This window comes from Hyla sarda, chromosome 4 (assembly GCF_029499605.1).
Source record: "Hyla sarda isolate aHylSar1 chromosome 4, aHylSar1.hap1, whole genome shotgun sequence".
In the NCBI taxonomy this organism is placed as follows: domain Eukaryota; kingdom Metazoa; phylum Chordata; class Amphibia; order Anura; family Hylidae; genus Hyla; species Hyla sarda.
The window spans coordinates 240,087,235-240,102,035 of record NC_079192.1 but is presented as its reverse complement, the minus strand read 5'-3'; the positions used below and the strand labels follow the sequence as shown (position 1 = coordinate 240,102,035).

Genomic DNA, 14,801 nt, shown 5'->3' with positions numbered 1-14,801 from the left:
TGGACATTCATAGAGTTGTCTGTAAGCCACTTCTGTGTTGTCTTGGCTGTATGCTTAGGGTTATTGGGGGAGATTTATCAAAACTTGTCCAGAGAAAAAGTTGCTGAGTTGCCCATAGTAGGCCTCATAGTAGGCCTCTAAAAATGAAAGAAGCAATCTGATTGGTTGCTATGGGCAATTCAGCAACTTTTTCTCTGGACAGCTTTTAATAAATCTCATCCATTGTCCTGTTGGAAGGTGAACATCAGTCCAGTCATAGGTCCAGAGCACTCTGGATCAAGGTTTCATTAAGAATATCTCTGTATTTTGCTACATTAAGCTTTCCCTCAAATCTGACCAGCCTCCCTGTCCCAGCCTCTGAAAAACACCCCCACAGCATGATGCTGCCACCACCATGTTTTACTGTAGGTAAAGTATTGAATAGATGATGCGCAATGTCTGGTTACCTCCAAGAATTGAGGACAAAAGCTTCAACTTTGGTTTCATTAAAACAGAGAATCTTTTCTTACATGAGAGTCCTTGTGATGCTTTTTTTTTTTACCAACTACCGATTGACTTTCATGTGCCTTTTACTTAGGAGGTGCTTCTTTCTGGCCACTTTCTGGCAGTGATGGTTGACCTGCAGTAATGGTTGACCTTCTGAAAGTTTCTCCCTTTTGCACACAGGCAGGGGCCTACCTAGAGAATTTGGCACCCAGGGCGGACCCTTTGTTTGGCAACCCCACCCCACCCCCGCACCCCCCACCTTAATTACACCCACCCGCACCCCCCTTAATTACACCCCGCTCCCTCCTCCCCCAATTACACCCCCCCTTAATTACACCACATTAGATTCCCCACATTAGGTAGCATAGATTTCCACATTAGGTAGCATAGATTCCCCACATTAGGTAGCATAGATTCTCCACATTAGGAAGCGCAGTTTCCTCACATTAGGTAGCATAGATTCCCCACATTAGGCAGCATAGTCTTCCACACTAGGAAGCATAGATTCCCCACATTAGTTAGCATAGATTTCCCACATTAGGAGGCATAGTATGCCACATTAGGTAGCATAGATTATCCACATTAGGAAATGCAGTTTCCCCATATTAGGTAGAATAGATTCTCCACATTAGGTAGCATAGTTTTCCACATTAGGTAGCATAGATTCCCTCCATTAGGTAGCATAGATTCTCCACATTAGGAAGCACAGTTTCCCCACATTAGGTAGCATAGATTGCCCACATTAGGTAGCATAGATTCCCCACATTAGGTAGCATAGATTCCCCACATTAGGAAGCATAGTATTCCGCATTAGGTAGCATAGATTATCCACATTAGGAAACGCAGTTTCCCCACATTAGGTAGAATAGATTCCCCACATTAGGTAGCATAGTTTTTCACATTAGGTAGCATAGACTCCCCACATTAGAAAGCAGTTTCCCCACATTAGGTAGCATAGATTCCCCACATTATTAGGGAAGCACAGTTTCCCCACATTAGGAAGCATAGTCGTCGTCCCCCCGACAAACACACACATACATAGACAGACACTGACACACACAGACAGACACAGACATAGACAGACACACACAGACAGGCACACACATAAACAGACACAGACACACACACACATAGACAGACACACACATAGACAGACACACACACACACATAGACAGACACACACACACATAGACAGACACACGCACATAGACAGACACAGACACACGCACATAGACAGACATGGGGGCTATAACATTGCAAAAAAAAAGTGTAAAAAAAAAGTTAATAAATGTGATTTAACCCTTTCCCTAATAAAAGTCCTAAAATCTGCCCCCCTTTTCCCATACCCATAAAAAAAAATATGTGAATAAATATAAATATAAACATATGTGGTATCGCCGTGTGCATAAATGTCCGAACTATAAAAAAAAAATTATTAATTAAACTGCAGGGTAAATGGCGTACGCGTAAAAAAAAATTCAAATTTCAAAATAGTGTATTTTTGGTCACTTTTTATATCATGAAAAAATGAATAAAAAGCGATCAATAAGTCCAATCAATACAAAAATGGTACCGATAAAAACTTCAGATCACGGCGGAAAAATGAGCCCTCATATCGCTCCATACGCAGAAAAATAAAAAGTTATAGGGTTCAGAAGATGACAATTTTAACCACTTAAGGACCATGGACGTACGCGTACGTCTAAGCACCCTGGTAGTTAAGGACCAAGGACGTCCGTGAGAATTTCGGTCCCTGTTGCGCGCCGGGCATGGACCGAACCGGGGTGACTGCAGATATCAATCAGCAGTCACCCGGCGCAAATTCCAAGGGGGGTCGCACCAAATCGCCGCAAATCGCAAGTGAATTCACACTTGCGATTTGCGGCTATTCCAGGTCATACGGGTCTATGGTGACCCGGAAAATAGGGGGGATCGGGGTTGTCCAAGACACCCACAATCCACCTGAAGGGATAGGAGTGAGGTGGCAGGGGTGCCACTCCTCCTATCCCTGCTATTGGTCGTATAGAAGCGACACCCAATAGCAGATCGGGGGCGGGAGGGTTAACTTTCGTTTTCCCCTTTCTGCCCACCCACAATAGGCGGGGCAGAATGGGGAATCCGTGAAGGACTGGCGCCGAAGTCCACTTACCCTGCGGGCGAGGCTGCGGGCGACGATCAGTGTTGGAGATTGGCGGGCGGCGATGTCGTGCAGCTGGCTTCCTGGATCCTACGGAAGCCGGTGAGTTGCCTAGCAACTTCTGGAGGGCTACTGTTTGAGACCACTAAACCGTGGTCTCTATAATGTAGCACTCCAGATGTTGCAAAACTACAACTCCCAGCATGCCCAGACAGCTGTTTGGGCATGCTGTGATTTGTAGTTTTGCAACAGCTGGAGGGCTACAGTTTGAGACCACTATACAGTAGTCTCTAAACTATAGCCTTTCATATCTTGCAAAACTACAACTCCTAGCATGCCCACACAACTGTTTGCTGTCTGAGCATGCTGGGTTTTGTAGTTTTGCAACATCTGGAGGGCCACAGTTTGGAGTTCACTGTGCAGTGGTCTCTATACTGTAGCTCTCCAGATGTTGCATAACTGCAAATCCCAGCATGCCCAAACAGCAAACAGTTGTCTCAGCATGCTGGGAGTTGTAGTTGCATACCTCCAGCTGTTGCATAAGTACATCTTCGGCGATCAGTACATGCTGGGAGTGTTGCAACAGCTGGAGGCACACTGGTTGGAAAATACTGAGTTAGGTAACAGAACCTAACTGAAGGTTTTCCAACCAGTGTGCCTCCAGCTGTTGCAAAAGTAAAACTCCCAGCATGCACGGTCTGTCAGTACATGCTGGGAGTTGCAGTTTTGAAGCAGCTGGAGGTTTGTCCCCCCATGTGAATGTACAGGGTACATTCACACAGGCAGGTTTACAGTAAGTTCCCTGCTTCAAGTTGGGGCTGCGGCAAATTTTTCGCCGCAGCGCAAACTCCTAGTGGGGGAACTCACTGTAAACCTCCGCCAGTGCGAATGTACCCTAAAAACACTACACTAACAAATAATAAAGGGTAAAACACTACATATACACCTCCTTGCACTGTCCCCCCCCCCCAATAAAAATGAAAAACGTATTGTACGGCAGTGTTTCCAAAACGGAGCCGCCAGCTGTTGCAAAACAACAACTCCCAGCATTTCTGGACAGCTGGAGGCACCCTGCTTAGGAATCACTGGCGTAGAATACCCCTATGTCCACCCCTATGCAATCCCTAATTTAGTCCTCAAATGCGCATGGCGCTCTTTCACTTCAGAGCACTGTCGTATTTCAAGGAAAGAGTTTAGGCCCACATATGGGGTATTTCTGTACTCGGGAGAAATTACACTACAAATTTTGGGGGTCTTTTTCTCCTTTTACCCCCTATGATAAGGAAAAGTTGGGGTCTACACCAGCCTGTTAGTGTAAGAAAAATCTTTTTAACACTAACATGCTGGTGTTGCCCTTTACTTTTTATTTTCACAAGAGGTAAAAGGAAAAAAAGACCACCAAAATTTGTAACGCAATTTCTCCTGAGTATGGAAATACCCCATATGTGGGCGTAAAATGCTCTGCGGGCGCACAACAAGGCTCAGGAATGAGAGCGCACTATGTACATTTGAGGCCTAAATTGGTGATTTGCACAGGGGTGGCTGATTTTACAGCGGGTTCTGACATAAACGCAAAAAAATAAACACCAACATGTGACCCCATTTTGGAAACTACACCCCTCACAGAATGTAACAAGGGGTATAGTGAGCCTTAACACCCCACAGGTGTTTCACAAATTTTTGTTAAAGTTGGATGGGAAAATGAAAAAAATATTTTTTTTTCACTAAATTTTTCATTTTCACAAGGGAAAATAGGAAATAAAGCCCCACAAAATTTGTTACCCCATTTCTTCTGAGTAAGAACATACCCCATATGTGGATGTAAAGTGCTCTGCGGGTGAACTACAATGCTCAGAAGAGAAGGAGCGCCATTGGGATTTTGAAGAGAAAATGTGTCCGGAATTGAAGGCCACGTGTGTTTACAAAGCCCCCATAGTGCCAGAACAATGGACCCCCCACATGTGACCCCATTTTGGAAACTACACCCCTCATGTAATGTAAGAAGGGGTACAGTGAGCATTTACGCCCCACAGGTGTCTGACAGATTTTTGGAACAGTGGTCCGTGAAGAAAAATGTAATTTTTCATTTGCTCAGCCCACTGCTCCAAAGATCTGTCAAATGCAAGTAGGGTGTAAATGCTCACTGCACCCCTTATTCAATTCTGAGAGGGGTGTAGTTTCCAAAATGGGGTCACATGTGGGGAGGGTCCACTGTTCTGGCACGAGGGGCTTTGTAAACACTTGGCCCCTGACTTCCATTCCAAACAAATTCACTCTTCAAAAGTTCAATGGCGCTCCTCCTCTTCTAAGCATTGTAGTTCGCCCGCAGAGCACTTGATGTCCACACATGGGGTATTTCCAGAAATGGGGTTACAAATGTTGGGGGTAATTTTCTCCTATTACCCCTTGTAAAAATGTAAAATTTGGGGAAAAACCAGCATTTTAGTGAAATTTTTTTTTCATTTACACTAGAGATGAGCGAACTTACAGTAAATTCGATTCGTCACGAACTTCTTGGCTCGGCAGTTGATGACTTTTCCTGCGTAAATTAGTTCAGCCTTCAGGTGCTCCGGTGGGCTGGAAAAGGTGGATACATTACTAGGAAAGAGTCTCCTAGGACTGTATCCACCTTTTCCAGCCCACGGGAGCACCTGAAAGCTGAACTAATTTATGCAGGAAAAGTCATCAACTGCCGAGCCGAGAAGTTCGTGACGAATCAAATTTACTGTAAGTTCACTCATCTCTAATTTACACATCCAACTTTAACAAAAAGTTGTGAAATACCTGTGAGGTGTTAAGGCTCACTGTACCCCTTGTTACGTTCCTTGAGGGGTGTTGTTTCCAAAATAGTATGCCATGTGGGTATTTCTGGTGTTCTGGCACCATAGGGGCTTCCTAAATGCGACATGCCCCCCAAAAACCTTTTCACCAAAATTTGCTTTCCAAAATCCAAATGTGACTCCTTCTCTTCTGAGCATTGAAGTTCGGCAGCAGGGCATTTTACGTCCTAACATCAGGTATTTCCATACTCAGAAGAGATGGGGTTACAAATTTTGGAGGGCATTTTCTCCTTTTACCCTTTGTAAAAATTAAAAACTGGGTCTACAAGTGTAAAAAATGAACATTTTGAATTTTCTCCATCACTTTGCTGCTATTCCTGTGAAACACCTAAAGGGTTAACACACTTACTGAATGTCATTTTGAATACTTTGAGGGGTGCAGTTTTTATAATGGGTCATTTGTAAGGTATTTCTAATAAGAAAGCCCTTCAAATCCACTTCAAACCTGGTCCATGAAAAATTCTGATTTTGAAAATTTTTTGAAAAATTGTAAAATTGCTGCTGAACTTTGAAGCCCTCTGATGTCTTCCAAAAGTAAAAACATGTCAACTTTATGATGCAAACAAAAAGTAGACATATTGGAGGACATTTACTAATCTAGTCTATTCTGGCTATGCTTATAGACCAGCGTATGTGGTAGTCTCCTGTCTATTGTGCTCCTAATTTATCAAAGGTCTCACAGCCCTTGATAAATTCTGTGCTCAGACTTCAGGGTCTACAGCTTAAACATTTAGACATGGTCTGACATTTCAGCGCATTTTGGGCAGATGCGACTTGTCGCACAAAAGTCACACTTGATAAATTCAGCACCAATGCATTTTCCAATGCATTTCCGTCTAAAATAGACTTGCATGCATCATGTTCTAAAAATCCTCCACAGCAAAAGTCGCAGAAAAGTCGCACATATTTCTTACTGTTTTTTGTTATTATGTTTGTGTGTTATGTGTGTATAAGTATGTGTTTTTTTATGTGTGTTGTGATTATGTATATATGTATTTTCTTACCTTTTGTAAAGATCCGGAAGCTGGCCCCTTTTTCTTCCAGCGGCTTGCTGTGTAACCTCGGCCTCCGCCATGTTGTGTTCTGTAAGTGGGATGTCGGGGGGTGTGTTCTTGCTTCTGTCCTTCCTATCTTCTGACGTCCGAGGCGAAACTTTTGTTCCTGTTTCTTCCGTGGCTAATAGCGTAGCTTTGCGCAAGCGCAGACAGTTTGTCAATTAGACAAAAAAAAAAAAAAACTATCTGCGCATGTGCCGGAAGAGGCCGCAGATTCGTCGCTGAGCCACGGAAGAAACAGGAAGAAAAGATTCGCCTTGGACGTCAGAAGATAGAAAGGACAGAAGCAAGAACACACTTACCGAACACAACTTGGCGGAGGCCGAGGTTACACAGCAAGCCGCTGGAAGAAAAAGGGGCCAGCTTCCGGATCTTCACAAAAGGTAAGAAAATACATATATACATAATCACAACACACATAAAAAAACACATACTTATACACACATAACACACAAACATAATAACAAAAAACAGTATAAACAAGGGAGAATCCCATTAAGGCCAAAATGGGCCTGTCCTTAAGGGGTTAACGCACAATGAGATACATTTACTTCATGGACATGACCACGAGCACCGGATCGTTGCTCGCATCATGCATGGCAGGTCCTGGTTGCTGACAGCAGCCAGGGACGCACCGGTAAGGGCAGACATCAACGATCATGACGATGTCCGCCGTTAACCCCTCAGATGCCGTGATCAATACAGACCACGCAATCTGCGGCTGCGCCGTACTTTAAATGAATGATTGGATCTCCCGCAGCGTTGCGGCGGACAGAGGTCCCCTCACCTGCCTCCGTCCATCTCCAGGGGTATTCTGCTCTGGTCTGAGATTGAGCAGACCAGAGAAGAAGATTGCTGATAATACTGATCAGTGCTATGCCCTATGCATAGCACTGTTCAGTATCTGCAATCAAGTGATTGCAGTAAATAGTTCCCTATGGGGACATAAAAAGTGTAAGAATAAAAAAAATGTAAAAAAAAGGAAAATAATGTAACAAATAAAATTGAAAAAATTTGAAAAATCCCCTCCCCCAATCAAAATGTAAAATGTCCCTTTTTGCCATTTTACCCATTAAAAGCATTAAAAAAAACGAATGAATAAACATATTTGTTATCACCGCGTGCGTAAATGTCCGAATTATCAAAATATAATGTTAATTATCCTGTATGGAGAACGGCGTAAACATAACGGCGTAAACATGTTGCCTTCTTGTCATATTATATTCCCCCAAAAATTATTAAAATGTATTACACGCTTTATATATGCAAGTCTATTCTTTCTGCGGAGTCCTCAAGGAAATGCATTGCTGTCTATGAGATGGTGCATTTCTGAGCATCCCTAACATCTGCGGAATTTTTCAAATGTGCGGAATTTTCCAGCAGACATTCTACACATTTTATGCCAGTGTGAACATAGCTTAGCTGTGTAGGGTAAATAAGGGAGCACTATTACTGTGGGGAGGACACTAGGCTGGTGCTTTTTCTGTGTTAGGGAACTAATACTGTGAGTATAATGTCTCCGCTGTCTCGTGGACACAGCTTCACATCAAGTTTATACCGAATCTCAAGGAAAGACACGCTGGTTTGCTTAACTGATGTAATCTTTACTGAGATATAATGAACACACGGTAAAACTGTAAAACAAACATATGAAAGACAAATGTAAGCATGGCTATTCAAGTGCCTTACATTATGCATAGCTAATACATAGATAGGGTCTAACATGTGCTCACTTACTACACACTGAAAACACGTTCTCTATCTACAATACCTAGCATCTCTCTACACAAGATAACTAGCAATTCCTTACTCACAGGCTTTGGTATTTATCAGATTTGCAGGCTGTATTAGCTTTAAGAAGTCCTGTGGATCTGGTCACTGTGGTAGCTGGAATGAATGAGACGTGCCGGAGCTAGCCCTATGCTTTAGAGAGAAGGCTAGGCTTCAAGAAAATGGAGGGTCTTAAAGGAACAGACCCTGCTGAGTGCCAAGCATGTAAAATACTTTGCGAAGGCAGCACACTCCCCACCTGGCATACTTTTTTGTTATGCCACTAACCCTTGGACAGAAGTAAAACTACTTCAGAAATTGGCCTTGCATACACTTTGGGAATGCCCTGTCTAACAATCCTAACTTCAACCTTTCTAACTCTAGCATCACTACTAGGATCAGTCCCCACAATGAGTCCAATAGGCCACTCGTTCCTGTGGGCCTGAGAGTCTTTCAGTAAGACAACGTCTCCAACTTGTAAATTGGGTTTGTCATCTTGCCATTTCTTGCGTGGCTGGAGTGTCACCAGGTATTCCTGTCTCCACCTCTTCCACAAAATGTCCGCAAGACTTTGAACATGTTTCTATTGCTTGGTGTACAAGTCCTTGAGCGAATTGTGTTGAGAAATCTCTTCCTTTTTCAGAAGGCCTTGGATTTCTTCTTTAAAGACTTCCTGTTGGACGCATCTGATGATCGTGACCTTGACTTGTTCACGGTGGTCATTGCTACGCTGATCAGTATTGGTAGCTCTGCAGGAGGATCTGGCTAGACAGATAAGTTTTCCAATTGCACGGGTCAGCGACTTCCAGCTGGAAAACCTTTCAAATCTATGGGCGCCCAGACTGTCTCTTGTAACTAAAGTCCTACAAACTGTCACTTGAGGTCTTACCTCTTTGTCTTGATCTGGTTCTACGAGCTGAAAGGTCTCTACCTGAGTAGTTTCTTTGGTTTCTGGTTTACGAAGAAAGGATGGACCTACGAACCAGTTAGTTTGCTTGAGTGCAGTAGCTGGCACCAATCTTGTCCCATGATCAGCTGGGTTCTTGTCTGTGCTGATGTAATGCCACTGTTCTGGACTTGTAGACTTTCTGATACGTGTCACTCTGTTGGCCACGTATGTATAAAATCTTCTTGAAGCATTGTGAATATATCCTAACACAATCTTGCTGTCTGTATAAAAGTTAATTGCATGGATCTCGATGTCCAGTTCTGTTGTAATCATGTCTGCCATCTCTACAGCTAAGACAGCAGCACAAAGTTCTAGACGTGGGACAGTGTGAGCGGGTCTGGGAGCCAGCTTAGATTTTCCCATGAGGAACCCGACATGGCTTTGTCCCTCAGTGTCTATTACCCTAAGGTAGGCGACAGATGCGATAGCCATAGTCGAGGCATCAGAGAATATGCATATTTCTCTTCTCTTTGTAGCAGACAAGGAAACAGATACGTATGGTCTAGGGATGTTGAGTTGTTCAAGCTCTAACAATGAGTCTTTCCACAACTTCCACTGCATTTCCTTCTCTTCAGGTAGAGGTACGTCCCAGTCACTTTGTTCTTGCTCAGTAGTGATCTGTCTCAAAAGAGCTTTACCTTGCATGATGATGGGTGCTACGAACCCCAGGGAGTCGTAAAGACTGTTGACTGTAGATAGGACACCTCTTTTTGTGAATGGCTTCTCTTCTCTGGAGACCCTGAAGGTGAAACTGTCAGTCTTCAGGTCCCAACTAATCCCAAGACTTCTTTGCAAGGGTGGTGATTCTGTTCCTAGATCCAAGTCTTTGAGGTCTTTAGCACGGTCTTCCATTGGAAATGCTTCCATGACTCTGTTGCTGTTGGAAGCTACCTTGTTCAGTCTTATGTTGGATTCTGCCAACATTTCTCTTGTACTTTTCAGGACGTTGATAGCTTCTTCGTTGCTGGAGAAAGAAGCAAGTCCATCATCTACGTAGAAGTTCTTCATGACGAACTGTGTGGCTTCTTGACCATGTCTTTCACCTTGCTGTGCTGCTCGTCTCAGGTTGTAGATAGCTACAGCTGGAGAAGGGCTGTTTCCAAACACATGTACCTTCATCCTGTACTCTGTGATTTCTTTGTTAAAGTCATTGTCTGCATACCACAGGAACCTTAAGTAGTCTCTGTGATCTTCACGAACAAGGAAACAGTAGAACATCTGTTGTACGTCTGCTGTCACTGCTACGAGTTCTTTTCTGAACCTGATGAGTACTCCAAGGAGTGTATTGTTCAGGTCAGGTCCGCTGAGAAGGACATAATTTAGTGAGATGCCTTTGTGCTTCGCACTAGAGTCAAATACTACGCGTATCTGGCCTGGTTTCTGAGGATGGTACACCCCAAATATTGGTAAGTACCAGTGTTCTTGGTTCTCTTGTAGTGGTGGTGCCCTTTCAGCTTGATCGTTATCAAAGATCTTCTGCATGAAGGCTTGGAAGTGTTTCTTCATATTTGGCTTTCTTTGTAGCATGTGCTGTAACGAGGTGAAGCGTTTCTCTGCTTGTACTTTGTTGTCAGGAAGGCGATGGCGTGGTGACCGGAAGGGTAGAGGGGCTACCCAGCTGCCTGATTTGTCTCTGAAGACTTCTCTGTCCATAATCTCAAGGAAGAGATTACCTTCCACCGAGGGTGCTAGCTTGTCGTCATCTCGTGTTCTTTCAAACACCTTACAGCCCAGTTCATCTGTATCTCCAGTTGAGGCTAAGTCTTCCATGCACCTCTGGATACTCCGATGATGTGTTGGGTTTACAAGTCTCTCTTTAATGTGTAGACTGTTGGTACATGGGCAAAGACAAGATGTACGACCATTCTGTAACAGATGTGTTCTGTAGACATTTACCTTTTCTGGTTTGTGGAGTCCGTCTAGACATACTTCTCCAACGATGACCCATCCGAGATCAAGGCGTTGTGCAAATGGTGCATTGTGTGGCCCATTGTACTGTTCTCTGACTTTGTGCACTCTGAGGATATCTCTCCCAAGTAGAAGGATGATTGCAGCATCTGGATCTAGTGCTGGTATCTGGTCTGCTATTCGCACCAGATGGGGGTGATGACGAGCAACTTCAGGTGTGGGGATCTCTGACCTATCGTCTGGTATCTCATCACATTCTATGAGGGTAGGAAGAGTCACCTTTGTCTTTCCATCTAATGACTCAATGATGTAGTTGCTTGCTCTTCTCCCTGTTGTCTCTACAACTCCAGAACAAGTCTTCAGGGTGTATGGAGTTGGACTTCCTTTGTCACCGAAGAGGTCAAAGAACTCTGTTTTTGCCAGAGATCTGTTACTCTGTTCATCCAAGACTGTGTACATCTTGATTGCTTTTTCTCTGAAGCCTGCAGGATACACCTTGACTAAGCATATTTTGGAACATGATCTGGGGCGGCCCTGCTCTGTACAGATCTCAGTACACTTTGAGGTTACTGCTGGCGTTGTACTCTCGCCTTGCTCCCCACCATGATCTTCTTGAGTTGCTGGAACTTCTTGTTTCCATGGTGGTGGTCCTGGGTGCAGTGCTGACAGGTGTTTGTCACTGTTGCACTCTGTGCATTTTATTGTTTTTGTACAGTCTTTTGCAAGATGCTGAATTGAAGCGCAACATCTGAAACAAATGTGATTGTCTTTGAGGTAAGCTTTGCGCTCTTCTAATGTCTTACTTCTGAAACTGCGACATTTTCTTAGTGGATGAGGCTTGTTGTGGATTAGACATATTTTGTCTGGCTCCTCAACTTTCTTACTTGCGCTGTCTTCCTGATTGACTGCAGACTCAGGCGAGACTTCTGTCTTCCGTACAGAAACTGTTGCTCTGCGTTCTATGCAAGGCGTTAGATGTTTTTGCTCTACCTTTGGGGAGCTTGCAGTTCTCTTGTTCAGGAAAGCAAAGCTTGGATCATTGCGTGTTTCAGCTTGGTCCACGATGAATTCAGCAAGGAAGGTGAACGGTGGAAATGCGACTCGATGATCTTTCTTGTATCTTGATGCTTGAGTGACCCACCTTTCCTGCAAGTTGAAAGGAAGTTTCTTGATTATGTGATCAACTCCACGTGCTGTATCTAAGTATGAGAGACCTGGCAGATATCCACTAGACTTAGCGGCTTCTATTTCTAAGAGTAGGTCCCCAAACCCTCTCAGCTTTTGATTGTCTTTGTTTGTCATTCTTGGATAGTTTTCTATCCTCTTCAGAAGAGCATCTTCAATCACTTCAGGTGACCCATAGCAGTGTTCTAGTCTCCTCCACACCATTGCAAGTCCTGCTGTTGCGTCATGAACATGTACTGATCTGATTCTTTGGGCTTGCTCAGTGGACTCTGGTCCTAGCCATTTGACGAGCAGATCAAGCTTTTCTCTGTCTGTCAGATCTAAGTCTTGGGTACCGCTTAGGAAAGATGACTTCCAGGCCCAGTAGTTTTCTGGACGGTCATCGAATTTCATGAGACCAGCGCTCACTATCTCACGGCGCATCAGGAATCTTGCTACCTCTGTAGCTCTTGCTGCATCTGGTGAATACTTCCTGGGTGTAAACTCAGGGTATGGCTGCGGCTGGTAAGGCTGATGAGGCACTTGACTAAGTCTGCTTTGTTCTCCTCTGTTGTAAGTCTTTCTGCTATAATCCAGACTTGTATTTGCTTGAGGAGGGAGTACATCAGCATCCGTTTGCACTCTTGTCAGGTTGGCAGATTGGTCTCTGAGGATGTGACCACTTGACTTCCTACCCTGAGGTTCTGATTCAGTCTTGCAGTGTTGCGTAGAATCAAAGTTGCTTATTGCTGGTGGAGTCAATGATGGCCTTGGTGCGTAGTTGAACTGCTGGTCAGTGTACATGGTTGCTTGTGACTGTATGTACTCACGGGTACGTTGGCTTGCGCTGAGGGGTGACACCTGGGTTTCTATGTCAGCGAACTGAGCTTCGGCAGCCCTTGTGAGAACTTCTGCCTCGGCTAAGGCTGCTGCAGCGTTTTTCTGCTGTTGCAGTAAGTGTAAAGATGCTTGCACTTCAGCTTTTCTTCTAAGTGCTTCAGCTTGTTCTTTCATCAATTCAGCTTCCTGCTTTGCATAGGACGCCATTGCACAAGCTGCCTCTGCTTTCGCTCTTGCCTTAGTTGCTATGGCGCTAGCGGATGACAGGCTGGTGGTGCATGAGTGTCTAGAGCTATGGCGTTTAAATCTTGTTGCATCGGCGCTAACCGAAGTTAGATTTGTTTGACTGGACGCTCTAGACAATGTTGTGCACCTAGATCTACTTCTTGGCAAGGTGTCTTCCTCTTTATAGGAGCATTGAGGGTTAACTGTCAGAGTGCTGTTCTCTGGGTTCTGCATCTTGATTTAGCTGGCAGCGTAGATAATGATGATGACTGGACACAGCACAGCGGTGTTATAGCACGTGAGAGAATTAGTTTCACTTTCTAGTGCTTCGCGCCCTTACTCCGACACAGACTGCAGCCACAGGATTTATGAGTCTTTTTTACTGCTGCGGACGATTCAAAGCTGATTAACTGCTTCTGATAACGTTTTAAAAGCCTTTTTACTATAATGTCTCCGCTGTCTCGTGGACACAGCTTCACATCAAGTTTATACCGAATCTCAAGGAAAGACACGCTGGTTTGCTTAACTGATGTAATCTTTACTGAGATATAATGAACACACGGTAAAACTGTAAAACAAACATATGAAAGACAAATGTAAGCATGGCTATTCAAGTGCCTTACATTATGCATAGCTAATACATAGATAGGGTCTAACATGTGCTCACTTACTACACACTGAAAACACGTTCTCTATCTACAATACCTAGCATCTCTCTACACAAGATAACTAGCAATTCCTTACTCACAGGCTTTGGTATTTATCAGATTTGCAGGCTGTATTAGCTTTAAGAAGTCCTGTGGATCTGGTCACTGTGGTAGCTGGAATGAATGAGACGTGCCGGAGCTAGCCCTATGCTTTAGAGAGAAGGCCCGCCTCTAGGCTTCAAGAAAATGGAGGGTCTTAAAGAAACAGACCCTGCTGAGTGCCAAGCATGTAAAATACTTTGCGAAGGCAGCACAGTGAGAATGCACTAAAGGGTACTATTATTATATTGGGGTAGTAAGGTAGCACAACTATTGTGTGTGGACACAAAAGAGAAAACTGTTACTGTTAAAGGGGTACTCCGAGTAGCTAAACCCATAGCCATCATTTTCCTCTCATCAACCTATTTAATTGTCTAAATATCATTCATAAGCTATACAGAACCATTATCCCTCTTTGGTTGTCACATGCATGAAGTGTGGGAATGAAATAATTCAGCCATCCACTCTGTCTCTGCCCAATCCCTCTCTAAAAGCAGCCCCCACGATTCTGAGAGACACAGACATCTACATTACATGGATAAGTGATGCTCTCTTTAGTACTGAGAACTGGGAGGTCTCTTTAACGTAACTTTACTGTAATCACTTACATGGTCTGCAGAGTGCCTGCTATGACATTGACCCCAAATTAGAACCTACTATGCTGTGATGTAACTTATATA

At 44.0% G+C, this 14,801-nt stretch overlaps 1 protein-coding gene across 1 annotated transcript in view; it reads right to left on the bottom strand.

The window, feature by feature from the left end:
• LOC130367445 (uncharacterized) overlaps window positions 1-14,190 on the bottom strand; it is a 34,721-nt gene extending 20,531 nt beyond the window's left edge. Inside the window, exons 1-5 of the mRNA XM_056569867.1 lie at window positions 14,120-14,190; window positions 10,880-13,943; window positions 9,457-9,706; window positions 9,179-9,240; window positions 8,699-8,836 (exon numbers count right to left, since the gene is read on the bottom strand). Of these exons, the coding sequence (XP_056425842.1) occupies window positions 8,699-8,836; window positions 9,179-9,240; window positions 9,457-9,706; window positions 10,880-13,609 (3,180 nt within the window). The 5' untranslated portion in view covers window positions 13,610-13,943; window positions 14,120-14,190. The remainder of the gene's footprint in view (window positions 1-8,698; window positions 8,837-9,178; window positions 9,241-9,456; window positions 9,707-10,879; window positions 13,944-14,119) is intronic.
• Between the last annotated feature and the right edge of the window lie 611 nt (window positions 14,191-14,801).